Source organism: Ascaphus truei, chromosome 5 (genome assembly GCF_040206685.1).
Source record: "Ascaphus truei isolate aAscTru1 chromosome 5, aAscTru1.hap1, whole genome shotgun sequence".
NCBI classification, from domain to species: Eukaryota; Metazoa; Chordata; class Amphibia; order Anura; family Ascaphidae; genus Ascaphus; species Ascaphus truei.
The window spans coordinates 25497315-25513821 of NC_134487.1; the positions used below are offsets into that span (position 1 = coordinate 25497315).

A 16507-nucleotide genomic window follows, 5' to 3' on the forward strand; every position below is an offset into this window, starting at 1 on the left:
TCAGCTTTACAGGTCCAATGCTAAAAGTAAAGTGAAAAATATCCCCCCATTTAGGAGGGTAATTTTGTATTAACTCTCTGGCTGTGTGCTGGTTTCATTAACAGACAGCATCGTCACTTGCCAAATTTTAGAAAGCTTCCAGCCTTACATAGCCTAAGCTTTGACCCACATAGAACCACAGGTTGGCTTTCTGTATTTCAAATGGTCCCTATTTGGAGTTGATATATTAGGCTTTAAAAGGCACCTAGTCTTATTATTTAATATACCAATTTGTAAGGGATCTTTGAAGACGTGACATTCCCATATTACTCCTGTTATGGCCTTTATAAGACGTGCCCCATGTTTGCTCATGTAAATGGAGTAAAACAGAAGCCAAGTATGTAGACTAATTCATTGCTACACATTTTAAATGACACTTTATTTATTATGGGGAATGCATAACTTTAACAGCTCGCCTGACTTCTCGATACATGATACTATAGCTACTATTTTTATTTTTTTTTGTCTGTAAATGTAAAGAAATGCGTTAATCAGGCAAGATTTGATGCATATTGTTTGCCGAAGGACTTTATGCCAAGGCAGGCTTGGTAGAGAAATGTGTTACAAAACTAAATGAAAATAAAAGTGACAGGCTCAGATGCAGAATTTGATATTTCCCATTATAATATTTATTCCACTATTTCATCCTTAATATCAACTCCCTCAAAGAGCAAGTTGATGCGCTAAAGCAGCGTTTCCCAAATGGTGGGTCGCGACCCGGCACCGGGCCACGGCACCAAAATTGCCGGGTCGCAGCGAGGCTGGCCGCGCGGTGTCTCCCGTCCCCCCTGCTCAATTTTAAAAAAAATGGCGGCGATTTCCCCCGCGGTCCCGCGCGCTTGCGCAGGGCCCACTCCTTTCCTCCCCCCGCTCCCAACGTGGGACGGAGGAGGAAGTACCAGCTCCTCTGCGGCCCGCACATTACGTGGGACGGAGGGGGAAGTACAAGCTCCAACTGCGGCCCACTTCCCCCCGCGGCCAGCTTCCCGAGCTCACCTCCGTGGCACCCCCTCCCGAGCCCACCTCACGTCCCCCCAAGCCCACCACCCATCCCGGGCAGCAGGGGATATCGGGGGCAGCAGGGGAAAGCGTCCGGCGGCAAGGTAAGTCACCCCACCCAGTCACTCCCACCAAGTGCCCCTGGCCCCCTCCCACCCACCCACCCAAGTGCCCCTGGCCCCCTCCCAAAACCCACCCACCCAAGTGCCCCTGGTCCCCTCCCTAAAGTGCCCCTGGCCTCCTCACTCCCTAAAGTGCCCCTGGCCCCCTCCCTACCACCCCACCCAAGTGCCCCTGGCCCCCTCCCTAACCCAAGTGCCCCTGGCCCCCTCCCACCCACCCAAGTGCCCCTGGCCTCCTCCCTCCCACGTGCCCCTGGCCCCCTACCAAACCCACCCACCCAAGTGCCACTGCCCCCTAAAAAACAAATGCCCCTGGCCCCCTCCCTCCCAAAAATTGCCCTGACCCCCTCCCAAAAGTGCCCCTGGCCCCCCACCCAAGTGCCTCTGGCACCCTCCCAGACCCAAGTGCCCCTGGCCCCCTCCCACCCAAAGTGCCCCTGGCCCCCTCCCAAACCCAAGTGCCCCTGGCCCCCTCCCAAACCCATGTGCCCCTGGCCCCCTCCCTCCCACCCAACCCCAAGTGCCCCTGGCCCCCTCCCAAAACCCACCCACCCACCCACCCAAGTGCCCCTGGCCCCCTCCCTAAAGTGCCCCTGGCCCCCTCACTCCCACCCACCCACCCACCCAAGTGCCCCTGGCCCCTCCCTACCACCCACCCAAGTGCCCCTGGCCCCCTCCCTAACCCAAGTGCCCGTGGCCCCCTCCCACCCACTCACCCAAGTGCCCCTGGCCCCCTCCCTCCCTCCCTAACCCAAGTGTCCCTGGCCCCCTCCCTCCCACCCAAGTGTCCCTGGCCCCCTCTCCAGTCACTCACATCCGTCGTTGCCTGTAATTCAGCTGTTTGTGTCTGTGTGCGTATAGGGGAGAGCGAGTGTGTGTGTGTGTGTGTATCTGTATCAGTGTGTGTGTGTGTGTAGCAGTGTCTCTGTGGCTGCGTGTGGGTCAGTGGCTGCGTGTGTGTGTATCAGAGGCTGTGTGTATGTATCAGTGTGTGTGTCAGTGGCTGCGTGTGTCAGTGGCTGCGTGTCTGTCAGTGGCTGTGTGTGTGTATCAGTGGCTGTGTGTGTGTGTATCAGTGGCTGTGTGTGTGTGTATCAGTGGCTGTGTGTGTGTGTGTGTGTGTGTGTGTATCAGTGGCTGTGTGTGTCTGTGCAGGCCCTATAGGCCAGTATAGGCGATAACATTTTTAGTGGGTCACGAAGGAGAAGTTCAAAAATAACCGGGTCACGGAAAAAAAAGTTTGGGAAACCCTGCACTAAAGCAAACAAGGAAAGGAGATTTCACCAGCAACAAAGGAAAGGGTTCTTTACAGTAAGGGCAGTTCAAATGTGGAATTCATTACCCATGGAGACTGTGATGGCAGATACAATAGATTTGTTCAAAAAAGGGTTGGATATCTTTTTAGATAGGAAAGGTATACAGGGATATACAAAATAAGTAAACATGGGAAATATGTTGATCCAGAGAATAATCCGATTGCCAATTCTTGGAGTCAGAAAGGAATTTATTTTTCCCCTTATGAGATATCATTGGATGATATGACTCTGGGGTTTTTTGTTTGCTTTCCTCTGGATCAATAAGTAAGTATAGATATAGGATAAAGTATCTGTTGTCTAAATTTAGCATAGGCTGAACTTGATGGACGTACGTCTTTTTTCAACCTCATCTACTATGTAACTATGTAAATAGGGTGAAATAATACTCAATATATTAACACAGAGGTTCTCAACTCCAGTCCTAAAGCCCCCCCCCCCCCCAACAGGTCAGGTTGTCAGGATATCGCTGCTTCAGCACAGGGCTCAATCAGTGCTTGCTTCAGCACAGGTGGCTCAATCTGCTGAATCTGGGATATCCTGAAAACCTGACCAGTTGAGGGGGGTGGGGGCTTGAGTACTGGAGTTGAGCATCCCCGTATTAACACATACATACCCAGGCATATTGACGGAGGAAAACACTGGCATTTGTAGAGACTTCAACAGACAATAGCTCTAAGGAATCTTGGATAATGCCTGTGCTTTTCCTCAATGGGGCTTGTAAAAGTATGAAATGTTTACTATTCACGATGGCTTAACTGTGCCAAGGAACGCTCCTGCTAACCAAAGGAAAACATAATTCATACGCAGGAAAGAAAAAGAATGGATTCATGGACGGAGAACCAGCATTAGTAAAGCCCTTAAAAGCACGTACTGTCATCTCAGCTGTTCTTTTTCCTAACTGCGGTGCTGTTAACAGTCGCTGGCAGCTGTGAAAATTCCTTGTCTAGCACTGGACCACCTGCCAGTATCAAGGCTACTGGAGGACTACAGACTGCCTCCCCCTCAATGACTTAGAAACGTCGGAGTACATCAGCATCATTGCAAACACACGCACAGCAGTAGTCATTTCTACATGTAATTGAAAAGAAAGCATGGAGCCTTAAGCAAAGGGCGACATGCAAGGCCCAGGCTCACCCAGCCCCCACATTTTACTCCCTCCCCTCTTGGTTACCGGCGACACTCTGGAGGGGGGCCGGCTGGAGGGGGATAAAGGCCGGCAGGGAGGGGCGGGGGATAAAGGCCGGCAGGGAGGGGCGGGAGATCATGCCGCGCCCCTCACTGTGTTTCCCTCCTTCCCCTTTTGGTGAAATTCTGTGTTGTGTGAGTTATACTTGTATTGAATACATTTATATTTGAGGTGTCTGTTGAGGTTATGTTGCCTCTGCCACGGCGGCTGTTTGGGGGCGGGAGGGGGTAAGTGCAGAGTAACTATTGTGTTTTGAGTACCTGGGGGCTGACGTGGGGTCAGCTGAGCGGCTGGGACTTGGGACAGTCCCAGCTAACGGGACATGATTTAAGTGTCATTGCCCCTACCTGTGCATGGAGCACTGTGGCAGGGTAAGTACCTTCCCCCTGTGCTGTATATGAATAAAAGCCACGGCCATTGCACCTCCAGACCTTTGTGTGTTGCTTTATTTGTGGGGGAGTTGGGGAAGCAGCAACACAGGCTCTGAGGTCAACACAAGCAGTGGTCCTATAGTATATTCAAATACATAATTGTCTCAATCCATCCCCCAGCTACTCTGTATTTTTATATTGTATTGTTGTGGATGACCATTCAATGAGTTATGCTTCTTGACCTCTGTACATCTCTTACAATGGGGTGTCCACTTGCCGAGAAGCCACTTACATATATCAGTGATATAATCAGGATCTCTATCAGGACTTCCAAGTTCAACCCTGGAGAACAACCAACATTCCGGGCTTTCCAAACTTCTTTAATTACCACTTAGTTAACCAAACAATCACGTTTAAATGATTAACTTTTTAGGTAAGTGTTGTCCCGGGAAACCCGACATGGTGATTGCTGGCTGAACTTGGGAGCCACAATCTACAGTAAGAAAAAAGGACCTGAATATGATGTGTTCTCAAAAACAAATGACACCCTAAATATGTTCTTATATATAAGAATTGGAATTAAACAGCATAATACTGTATGAATATACAGTGAGAACCGGCACTTCAGACCTTGGGCTAACAGTTCAACTAAGGGCTGAAGTTTATGTTTTATCTTCCTGGTTCTACTATTTTAACATTAAAATGGTATTTTAGGATGATACTTTAGTGTAGTTAATTACATTAGTTCAACTAAAATAGTCTAAATTTAGCACAGGTTGAACTTGATGGACATGTCTTTTTTCAACCTCATCAACTATGTAACTGTATAAGGGCAGAGAGGCAAAACAATAGTTTGAGGGATTAGGCTGAGTCCCCGCTGGCGCTGAGCGCGCTGGTGCTCAAAGCATGCGAGCCGGTTGTCCTGGGTCTGCTCGCGCGCCTGCGGGGTGGGGGAGAGGGGGGAGGGGGGGGGCGGCGGCATTGCCGAATAGTTGAGCGAGCGGGAAAGTGAAAAAAAATTATTCACCTAAGCGCTGAGCAAGTCACCTCGCCAAGCGCCGCCCGTTCAGCGCTAGCTGGGACGCAGCCTTAAGATCATAATTACGCTCAATGCAACCATTATTATGCAGCAAAAACTTTAAGGCACTGGAAGTGTCCAGTAATATAGTCATGTCCAGTACAGCCCAGAAAGTTAGGGCAGGGGTGCGCAAACTGGGGGGTGTGAGATTTTCCAGGGGGGGTGCCGCCTCTCTCCCCCAAGGTATTTCAATTAAATGCCGGGGACCGCGCGAGGCCTCTGTAAATTCCCTTATCTTGGCTTCCAGCGACGTGTCGTCATGGCAAGGCAGCGTCAAATGACGCCGCAAGGTAACGTGTCATTACGTTGCCATGGCAATGTGACATCACATGACCCCGTGGCGTCATTTGATGCCGGAGCTAAGGTAAGGGGGGGTGGCGCTAGCAGTGGGGGGGGAAGAGAATGCAGGGGGGCGCAGGGGGAAAAGTTTGCGCACCCCTGAGTTAGGGCACGGTCCTGGGTCAGTCCCATCTGGGGAGCAATATCAAACAGAATGGGGCAGTTCAACAGGACAGTGTAATCACTGTCGAATAGTCTCACTTATAGGACACAGACATCCAAAGTATAAATGTAACAACACATCCGAGAGAAACTTTACACAACATGTGCTAAATATATTATAAAAAAGATTCATATTCAGGATAGATAGTTACATGGACAGAAAAATAGATAGGTAGACAGATAATTAGAACTTGGTCAATGGATAGCTACAGAAAAATGCAAAATAGGCAAGGAAATAGCTAGAATCAAATGTCCAGCAAATCACAAATGTTAAGACAGATGGACAAACACATGATGCATACATATTATTGAATGACTTGGTTACATTACCAATAAGCAAGGGAAGGGTGCTCCTTCAGTGCCTGTGTTGGAAGGGCTGGCAGCTTCTTTAAGTCAGTTCTTGTAAGTTCATCGCTAAAGGGATAGAATGGAAAAAAGGAGATCAGAATACAAAACAAAGCAGCATGCTTGACCTGCACAGCTGGCTGATCCCTAAAGAGCTGCCCATGAGACTTTTTGACTCTTTACGTGATGGTGGCGCCTGCAAGCTTCACAATGTAGTAGCCAACTCCAGTCCTCAAGAGCTACCAACATAACCGTTGTCAGGATATCCCTGCTTCAGCACAAATGGCTCAATCAGTGGCTCAGTCTTTGATTGAGTCACCTGTGCTGAAGCAGGGATATCCTGAAAACCTGACCTGTTGGTGGCCCTTGAAGACTGGAGATGGCTACCCCTGTATTAAAGGAACCTTCAGCACAAGAAGGGTTAATGAAAGCCGAGAGTTTGCTTTGAACACTACTTCTTTCAAAAATAATTTCAATCAAACATTTGCAAAGCAACAAAGCATTCAGAGCGTTCAATACTTGCTCATTATCTCAGGCCTGATGAAGGAAGGAGGTATGGTCCCAAAAGCTACAGTAGTTCATGTAACCTTCAGTTAGTCCATTAAAAATGCACCACAGATGTTTCAAAACATTTTCTTCTATATTTATTTATATTTTTCTTTTAAACTAACACAGCTACTACATTCCATCAGGGGCGGATGAGGCTAATACAGTAAGGCTCAGATTCACAGAGGTCCATGCTCACTTAATAAGGTGTCGTCAACGTATCTTCAACGCTCAATAAAGCACTGTTGAGTCCTGTTTTCTATTGGAAAGGGCATTGTGATAATTATAACCGACGTTCGTGCTAATGATATGCAAATGAAGCGTTCCCCCTAACAAGGCATATCCACGGCGGTCTGTTAAAGCCAGTGGCGGATTTCCCATTAGGCCCGGGCCTAGGGCGGTAAAATTTGGGGGTGGCAAAAATTTCCGCCCCCATATGCATTTCCGCACTCTCGGGCCTAACTTTAACCAGCGGCGGATTTGAAAATCCACCACCCCTAGGCACTTAGCTGTGTCGGCTGCCTCCATGCTGCCACCCCCTCATTCTCCTGTGGAATCCCAGCGTCAAATGACGCTGCGTGATGTCAAAAACGGGGCCTCACACGTCGTCTCGTTGCCATGGCAATGTGATGGCGTGACGTCAAATGACATCATGACTTTGTGTTTCCATGGCAACGCGACACCAAGCGACATCACATTGGTGATGTCCGCTGCGTCTTTGGACGCTGGATTCCAAAGGAGGAGGAGGACAGCAGCAAGGAGTCAGCCAACACAGCTAACTGCCTAGAGGTGGCGGATTTCCAAATCCGCCACTGGTTAAAGTTAACATAGGGATTTAACGAGACGTTAATTAGGTCATACCTTATGGTGGTACAACCTCCCATCCAGACCCTGAAATATAGGTTTTTGAGGAGAGCGGTCTGGATGGGAGTAACACCACCTTTGAGTAAGATATGCATAACGCCATGTTATTTGAAGCTAACGCAAGCTAGAGATAACTTAACATGGGTATTAAGTCAATGCTAATGAGATATACAATGACCATTGTTTTTCCATATAACTAGCTTTGTGGATATGTATTAACCTCAGGGTAAATAACATCTGTTGCGGATTTTAACAACGGCCCGTTATGACCCCCTGAGCTAACGGATCTCTGCGGATCTGGGCCGAAGAGTTAGAAAATGCTTTGGATAGACATGGTGCTATCCTAAATATGAAAGAAATGAATGTAGCAATCCAAGCGGATTTTATATATATATATATATATATATATATATATATATATATATATATATATATATATTTTTTTTTTACATAGCATTGAAGCAAGGTGTCTCAGAGCTGAACCCCATTCATTTCAGCTCCAGGAATGCCCTGCTCCCAGAGACTTACCTCCATGGGGGGTGGGGTTCGAAAGCTTGTAACATATCAACTACTTGTTGGTCCAATAAAAGTTATCACGCTCCCTACTCCCTCCTTAGTTACTATACTTGGGAAATGAATGTCCTAATCTTTGACATCACTGGACCGAATCCAGATTTCTTGGAATAGGTATTATGGCTTTCTCACCCGGTTAGATTTCCCACAGAGGTAATCGGTATAAAACAGAACTGGGTGAATTTGCCCCTAGTATTTAGGAGGAGGCGGCAACCCTCTGCCCCTCCTTTTCTGCACAATTTACTTTCTAAAGTGCACCAGCACCACCACGGCAACCAGTAATGCAGCCGGTAACAAGAGCAAAAGGACAGCCATCTTTGATATGCCAAGTAACTGCAAAACACTTTGTATCTCACTCAACAATTATCCTGAAGATGCAGGTTAAACAACTGACTTAAATGTTAATACTCATAAGTCTGACATCGACAAACAACATTATTAGGAGTTTTGCACCTCCCAAACCTGTAACAATGTTAATACATTTTATAGTTGTCATTGATTTCACTAAACGATCAACATTTCGGGATCTCCCTTCGGGGGAAACACCCAACCTGACAAGATGACCTTGATTTTCAATGTGGTTCGTGAGTGTTTTCAACTCTGTGAACCTCAGATTCTTCTGGCTGCTTCTTCCTGTGTTGACCTTGGAATGACATTGCCTGGCTTTTGGTAACATCCACATTATTCCTTGCCAGTGGAGTCATTTATTATATAATTGGTGCGCTCTACCTTTATTTTTTCAATACTAATGGCAAATAAACAACTTGTAAATGACAAGTCATTGAATAAGGTACTATGAAAAAGAGGGGGAATCAGTCAAGCCACTAGGGATGACCCTGCAAGGAGCGGGGTTTACAGAGGCCCCGCGTGCTTCCCGAAGGCACTTAAATTAAGTGCTGGGGAAGCGGCGAAGGCCCCTGCAAACTGCACTTAACTTGCTTCTGGAGACGCATCGCCATGGCAACGCGGTGTCAAATGACGCCGCGAGGTCATGTGACGTCACATTGCCATGGCAACGTGGCGTCATGATGCCGACACCGGAGCCAAGGTAAGAGGGGGGGTGGGGAGGGTGCGGAGAGAGGGGAGCAGCCGGCAGGGGGGCGCAGTGAAAAAGGATTGATTGCGCTCCCCTGGTCTAAGGTAATAGAAAACTACAGACTGGGCGCTAAAAGAAATGGTCCTGTCAAGGAGTAACAATCACGAGCAAAAGGGAATCACGCACACCAAAAAAAATAGGAAAAGATAGCACAAAAAGGTAATTTAATGACTATAAAAAGTCAAGGCTGCAACCGTGACTTGTTATAGTCCTTAAATTACCTTTTTTGCTATCGTTTATTCCTATTTTTTGGTGTGCTTGACTCCCTTTTGCTCAAGTCACTGAATAACCCTTTTTATTTATAAAATGCCTTTTGCCAGCAAGTTTAAGGTAGGCGCTCTCTTTCACTCCATTCCAGGTTCACATCTTGACAGCCTTTCCCCTAATGGAATATAGAGTTAGCAGGACCAGAATTCAGTTCGGCAGAACAGTAACTCCGCTAACTGTACTTTGCAACCTGGTGAGAACTGCTGACTAAAGTGAGAATGTCCATTGAAAAGTGCAAGGACCATTTTTCAAAACGATGAAATGAGCCAGGAAAAACACAGGGATCATAAAAACCTGAAGAAAAAGAAAAACTGGCATGTTTAATGGTGTTTTGTTTCTCAATATAGTATAAGAAAAAAAAAATCTCCTTACACTGTACATAAAAAAAATGACAGTAGAGTTGTTGCAGATGACAGGCACTGCTCCCACAGACACACCATCCCGCAGAAATTCTAATGAGAAACTCAACCAGAAGTAAACTGGTAGGGATGAGAAAAAACCCAAGACAAAAGGCACCTTTGTGGTGTCACGTTCCCTCTCTGCGGCTCAAAGAAACAAGGCCTCCCTTTTACCTTCTCCATTGTCTCCTCGGATAATGCAGCCCTGTTATTAGAGAGCCGATATTAAAGGATCATACTTCAGTTATTCTCTTACTTTCTATACGCGCACAATAAGACGTGAAACACAGAGAGTTATTTCCCTGAAGTGCTTTTGATGTCGTTATGTTAATGTGAAAGCGTTTGTTGTTCCCCTTTTATCACTGCTGAGAACGTGCTGTATTGAGAAAGGACTGCTACCATGGATTATTATAAACAGCTATCCATCTTCACATTTGTATAAAGTATATTGTCGTCAATATGGGATTGTATCCATAGCACAAATCGAATATTGCAAAGTCTTGTTAGGCATCTGTGGTTATAATCAATCCAAGGGCAGCAGCAGCAGCAGCTTAGTGAGTAAAGGCACTGACACTGAGTTTGAACCTGGTTCACATCATTGTATTAGCTCCTCCTTGGGCAAATCACTTGATCTCCCTGTGTCTCCGGCACCAAAAGCATAGAGTGTAAGCTCATCTGGGCAGGGACTGTGTCTGTAAGAATTGAGCGGTAGGATGTGGTGCTCAGATAATCCAATATGGTTTGTGTACATACATGAATGTAGTAATAAGAGTCCAGATACTCATGGGACGCCCAGAAATGAGTGCTGTGAATAGCTGGTGCGTTCGTGAAGCCCTTGCTATGGCATTAGCTTGCTAATAAATTGATCTGTTTATTTCGGGGTTTGCCTGGGATTTTTTCCTTATCTTTTTCTTGCCCTGGATGTCATTGGACTGTGCTCTGCCTACCTACTCTGACTGTGTCTGTAAGGCCCGTTCTATACCGCATGCGGCCGTGCGTGCCTGTGCGAACGCGCGTGCACGTGCCGCATGCTTTTCCCTGTTACAGAGCCGGGAGCTACAGGTACTGTGTATGTGTGTATATGTGTATATGTGTTTATATGTGTGAGTATATGGTGTGCATGGGTTTATGAGTGAAGAAAGTCCTAAATAAGATTTTTTTAAAGAAAACAAAAAGCTTAATAAATTTTTTTTTTTTAGTTGTGCAATCATTGACACACACACACACACACACACACACACACACACACACACACACACACACACACACACACACACACACACACACACACACACACACACACACACACACACACACACACATTTGAGCGCCATTAGCGGCGCGAAAAGATGATTTCCCCCGTCTTCGCCGCTGTCTGTCGGCTCCCCGCCGTGCGCCCGCGCGGCCCTTGTATAGAAGGGCTGACTAACCTCAGCCATCTTTATCTGCCGTGCGCGCCCACTATAGAACGGCCCTATCATTCCTACCGTGCGTTATACTATAACTGTGAAGAGCTTCGAGTTCCATTGGGAGAAAAGTGCTATTTGCAATAACGTTATTAAGACAACTGAACAGACATGAATGAAGTTAGTGATTATCATATAATCAGTGGTCACAGAACCAAGCTTTACTGCAAAAGAGCGCTGTCATTTCAACTATTTTAAAAGCTTTATTTGTACTATAATAAAAGGCAGATACAGTATCGGTTAAAAATATATAATGTTTTCAAAGAGAAGAAGTGAACATTAACACTAGATTGCAACGTTTTCACTTTAAAAGTGCAATAGCTACTTGCAGATGAAGAAGCATATTTTTTTGTCACTTTTTAACAAACCTTGTTCTATTTTCAGTGACTTTTACCCTTATTTTTTCTGCTGCTGCACTATGCTATAGATGTTGATTATACTTTGCAGGCACTTACGCTGGCATTTAAATTTAACGCAGAACGGAAAGATTTAACACAAAGTTTTACAGAGCCATCATAACAAATGAAACATAGATAGAGAGGGAGAGAGGGAGAGAGGGAGAGAGGGAGAGAGGGAGAGAGGGAGAGAGGGAGAGAGGGAGAGAGGGAGAGAGGGAGAGAGGGAGAGAGGGAGAGAGGGAGAGAGGGAGAGAGGGAGAGAGGGATATGTTTTTTTCCCATAATGGGACTATTTTTGAAGGGTTAGACCAGTAGTTTTAAACCGGGGTTCCGCGGTCACCAGAGGGGGAGAGCTGGGCAACTCTCCCAGCTGTCCCAGGCACGGCGGCACCCCAAGCAGCAGTGACCCGGTGGCTCACTTCGAGGTCTCCTTCCTGCACTGCACCTATGTATTTTCAATCTTTGCATTGGTTAAGTACTTTTTTTTTTATTGTGTTGTATGATCCATATTTGCTGGACATGACCGAAAATGATGTGCTTCTAGCTCTCCATTCAAACCCTTCTAGAGTTAATACTTGCTATCGAGGTAGATCCAGAGCCTTTACATTTCTTACTGGCCAAGACAATAAAGCCTTCAAATACCCCCCACGTAAGTTGGCATCTCATATCTTCACCGCGGCTAGGTGCCCTAAAGCATCGGCCTGGAAAAACCAAGAGGCTCAGTCCTTTAATTTTGTAACTCAAAAGATGAATGATGTTGTGTTCATGGTAACGTTGACAGCCTTCCTAAGGCTGCGTCCATAGTCAATGCAGCCGTGCGGAGGCTGAGGGAAAGCGGGTGCTTTCCCTGGCCTTAGTACGCACGCCATCCACGGGCGTGCCTATGGGCGGGCCACTGACGTCACGGAGCTGGTTTGCCCCCATTGGGCAAACCGCTCACATAATCGCCCTATTGCGGGAGAAATCAGTTTGGACTGATTTTACGCGCAACGTGCGCTCCCTCCCACTTGAGCACGCGCCCGCACGCTGTATAGACGCGATCACTGCCTACAGGCAGTCTCATCGCTCAGCGTGCAGAAGCGTCTGCGCGGTCTGCCCCTCTATGGACGCAGCCTAAAGCATAAAAGGAACATCTTTCATAGAACCTGGGACCTGTGGAATAACAGATAAGGTTATTCTTCGGCTAAGTCGTCTCAGTAGCTGCAATTATGTACAAATGTATAATCATCCTGTAGAGTGAGTCTTCTACTATAAATCTCCTCACTAGGATATCTAGTTGATCAAATATTCAGATAACTGCAGACCTAACGGCTCTGGCTATCAAAGGTAGGCTGCCCTATGTGTCCCCGCATCCCCCTTCCAACACATGGAGAGACACCTTTACGTAAAAAGAGAGCACACCTGAGTTACCCTAGATACCAGCTCTCCCCCCATATTTCAGGGTCTGGAATGTCCAGGCGAATTGAATGCCACAAATTCGCTTGGGTGGATATTATGACATTCAAGTGAAGGGAAAACCACAATGGGGTCAGGAGCATTCATATGAATTTTTATCTGGCCAACCCTCCTGCGAATATCCATCTGCAACTCGAATTTTGTTAAAAACTCCACAAATAATTTGCGGGTCGAATTTTGACACATTCACCCATCTCTAGTTTCTCCCACTTCAATTGCACCCTACTCCTTCTTCCTAGGATGACCTGCAAATGTCGGTCTTACATCCCTGTGAATTCCTTTGTTCTAGCAGATTTCCAGACAACCCAAGACGTACAGGCTAACCGAGTGCTAGATATGAATGATTTCTTTCTGTGGTGGAAGGCTTAAGCTCTCAGACAGGTTTGTTCACTGGTGGAGGATGGCACATTACCAAAATGCAGGTGAATGCTCTGCTTAAACATCTGCGGCCAGATCTGTTCAAAAGGTTTATGCAATTCGAAACAGGTTTCTTGGAAACAAGTGAGCTGTGTGCTTTCTCTCCTTGTAAATCCTTCTCGATTGCTCACATGCGGTTACCTCTTTCATCTCTCTCCCCTCACCTCTCGCTTAACAAACTCTTGCATTGTGTTTGCAGGATGGTGGGGCCAACACGGTAGAATTTGTTTAGACATTTTAAAGACTGTTAGCGAGGCTGATGGTAGAAGTCAAACTATTAGAGCAGAGTATTACCAGCTCTTTTTTTACATAGGGGATTATAGATAGAAGGTTGTTAAGGGCCTAGATGTTTCAACATATTTCAATTTTAAAGCACAGTCATTTCTTTCATGTTGAACCAGTGAAACATTTTGGCCCATATTTACGACACTGCTATTGTATTGTATTGTATGTCTTTATTTATATAGCGCCATTAATGTACATAGCGCTTCACAGCAGTAATACACGTGGTAATCAAATAAATAACAGATAATATAAATAACAGATCATGGGAATAAGTGCTTTAGACATTAAGGAAGAGGAGTCCCTGGCCCGAGGAGCTTACAGTCTAATTGGTAGGTAGGGAGAACGTACAGAGACAGTAGGAGGGAGTTCTGGTAAGTGCGTCTGCAGGGGGCTAAGCTTTATGTATCATGTGTTCAGAATATTCACAGTGCTATTCATATGCTTCTTTAAATAAGTGTGTCTTAAGTTGGGTCTTAAAGGTGGATAGAGTGGGTGCTAGTCGGGTACTGAGGGGAAGGGCATTCCAGAGGTGTGGGGCAGTCAGTGAAAAAAGGTTTAAGGCGGGAGAGGGCTTTAGATACAAAGGGGGTAGAAAGAAGACATCCTTGAGAAGAACGCAAGAGTCTGGCTGGTGCATAACGAGAAATTAGGCCTGAGATGTAACGAGAGGCAGAAGAGTGTAAAGCTTTAAAAGTGAGGAGAAGAATGGAGTGTGAGATGCGGGATTTGATCGGAAGCCAGGAGAGGGATTTCATGAGGGGAGATGCTGAGACAGATCTCGGAAAGAGTAGAGTGATTCTGGCAGCAGCGTTTAGGATAGATTGTAGAGGAGACAGGTGAGAGGCAGGAAGGCTGGACAGCAGGAGGTTACAGTAATCAAGACAGGAGAGAATGAGGGCCTGAGTCAGAGTTTTAGCAGTCGAGCAACAGAGGAAAGGGCGTATCTTTGTTATATTGCGGAGGAAAAAGTGACAGGTTTTAGAAATGTTTTGAATGTGAGGGGCGAATGTGAGAGAGGAGTTGAGTGTGACCCCTAGGCAATGTGCTTGGGCTACTGGGTGAATGATCGTAGTTCCAACAGTAATGTGGAACTAATGTGGTAGTAGGGCCAGGTTTGGGAGGAAGTATGAGGAGCTATGTTTTAGCCATGTTGAGTTTAAGGCGGCGGAGGGCCATCCAGGATGATATAGCAGAGAGACATTCAGAAACTTTGGTTTGTACAGCAGGTGTAAGGTCGGGTGTTGAAAAGTATATTTGTGGGTCGTCAGCATAGAGGAGATAATTAAACCCAAAAGATGTTATTAGGTCACCTAGAGAGAGTGTATACAGAGAAAAGAGAAGAGGTCCCAGGACAGAGCCCTGGGGTACCCCCACAGAGAGATCAATAGAGGAGGAGGAGGTGTTAGCAGAAGAGACACTGAAAGTACGATAGGAGAGGTAGGATGAGATCCAGGATAGAGCTTTGTTCCGAATACCAAGAAAATGGAGAATGTGAAGGAGAAGAGGGTGATCCACGGTGTCAAATGCTGCATAGAGGTCGAGTAATATGAGCAGAGTGTAATGACCTCTGTCTTTGGCAGCATGGAGGTCGTCAGTTATTTTAGTGAGGGCTGTTTCCGTGGAGTGAGCAGTGCGGAAGCCAGATTGTAGAGGGTCTAGGAGAGAATAGGTGTTGAGAAAATGGAGTAAGCGAGAGAATACAAGACGTTCAAGGAGTTTAGAGGCAAAAGACAGGAGGGAGACAGGTCGATAGTTATAAAGACAGGTAGGGTCAAGCTTGGTGTTTTTGAGTAATGGTATGACTGTTGCATGTTTGAAGGAGGATGGAAAGGTTCCAGAGCAGAGGGAGGAGTTAAAAATGTGTGTGAGCGTAGGGATTATAGTAGGAGCAAGAGGTTTTAGGAGATGGGAGGGAATGGGGTCAAGAGGGCAAGTGGTAGAGGGAGAAGAGGCGATCAACAGCGACACATCCTCCTCTGAGACAGCGGAAAAAGAGTCAAGGAAGGCAGGAGGAGAGTTAGGAAGAGGTGTAGGATGGGAGGATGAAACAGAGGGGATGTTCTGACGTATGGATTCCACCTTTTCCTTAAAATAGTCAGCAAAGACCTGAGCGGAGATGGAGGAAGGAGAGGCAGCTGTGGGTGGTTTGAGTAGAGTATCAAAGACAGAGAACAGTCTGCGTGGGTTAGACTTGTGCATGTTGATTAGTGAAGAAAAGTAGGTTTGTTTAGCTTGCGAGAGGGCAGAGTTGAAACAGGATAGCATAAATTTGTAGTGAAGGAAGCCTGCGAGAGTATGAGATTTCCTCCAGAGGCGTTCAGAGGAACGAGTGGAGGAACGCAGCATGCACATGTGGGAATTTAACCAGGGTCTAGGGTTAGAAGGGTGAGTGCAGCAGAGAGAAAGCGGGGCATGTAGATCAAGAGAGGAGGACAAGGCAGAGTTGTAGTTCCTGACCCGGTTGTCAGGGTCTGTAGCAGAGCTGAGAGAGGAGAGGGTGGAGCTTAAAGTGGACTCAAAGTCAGGTAAGTGAATAGAGCGCAGGTTTCTGCAGAACCGGGGGATAGATGGAGGTGGAGAAGGGGAGAAGCGAGATAGAGAGAATGACATGAGGTGATGGTCAGAGAGAGGAAAAGGGGAAATGGAGAAATCGGAGAGAGAGAAGTTTTTAGTGAAAACCAGGTCTAAGTAGTGGCCATCCTTGTGGGTGCTGGCTGCAGTCCACTGTTGAAGGCCAAAAGAAGAGGTTAGAGAAAGAAAGCGGGAAGCCTAAGGGAGAGAGGGG

At 46.6% G+C, this 16507-nt stretch overlaps 1 protein-coding gene across 8 annotated transcripts in view; it reads right to left on the bottom strand.

The window, feature by feature from the left end:
- FRMD4A (FERM domain containing 4A) overlaps positions 1–16507 on the bottom strand; it is a 523694-nt gene that overhangs the window by 88228 nt on the left and 418959 nt on the right. For all 8 annotated transcript variants that reach the window (XM_075599524.1, XM_075599522.1, XM_075599523.1 and 5 more), the window contains exon 8: positions 5943–6026. In XM_075599524.1, coding sequence (XP_075455639.1) covers positions 5943–6026 — 84 coding nt within the window. The remainder of the gene's footprint in view (positions 1–5942; positions 6027–16507) is intronic.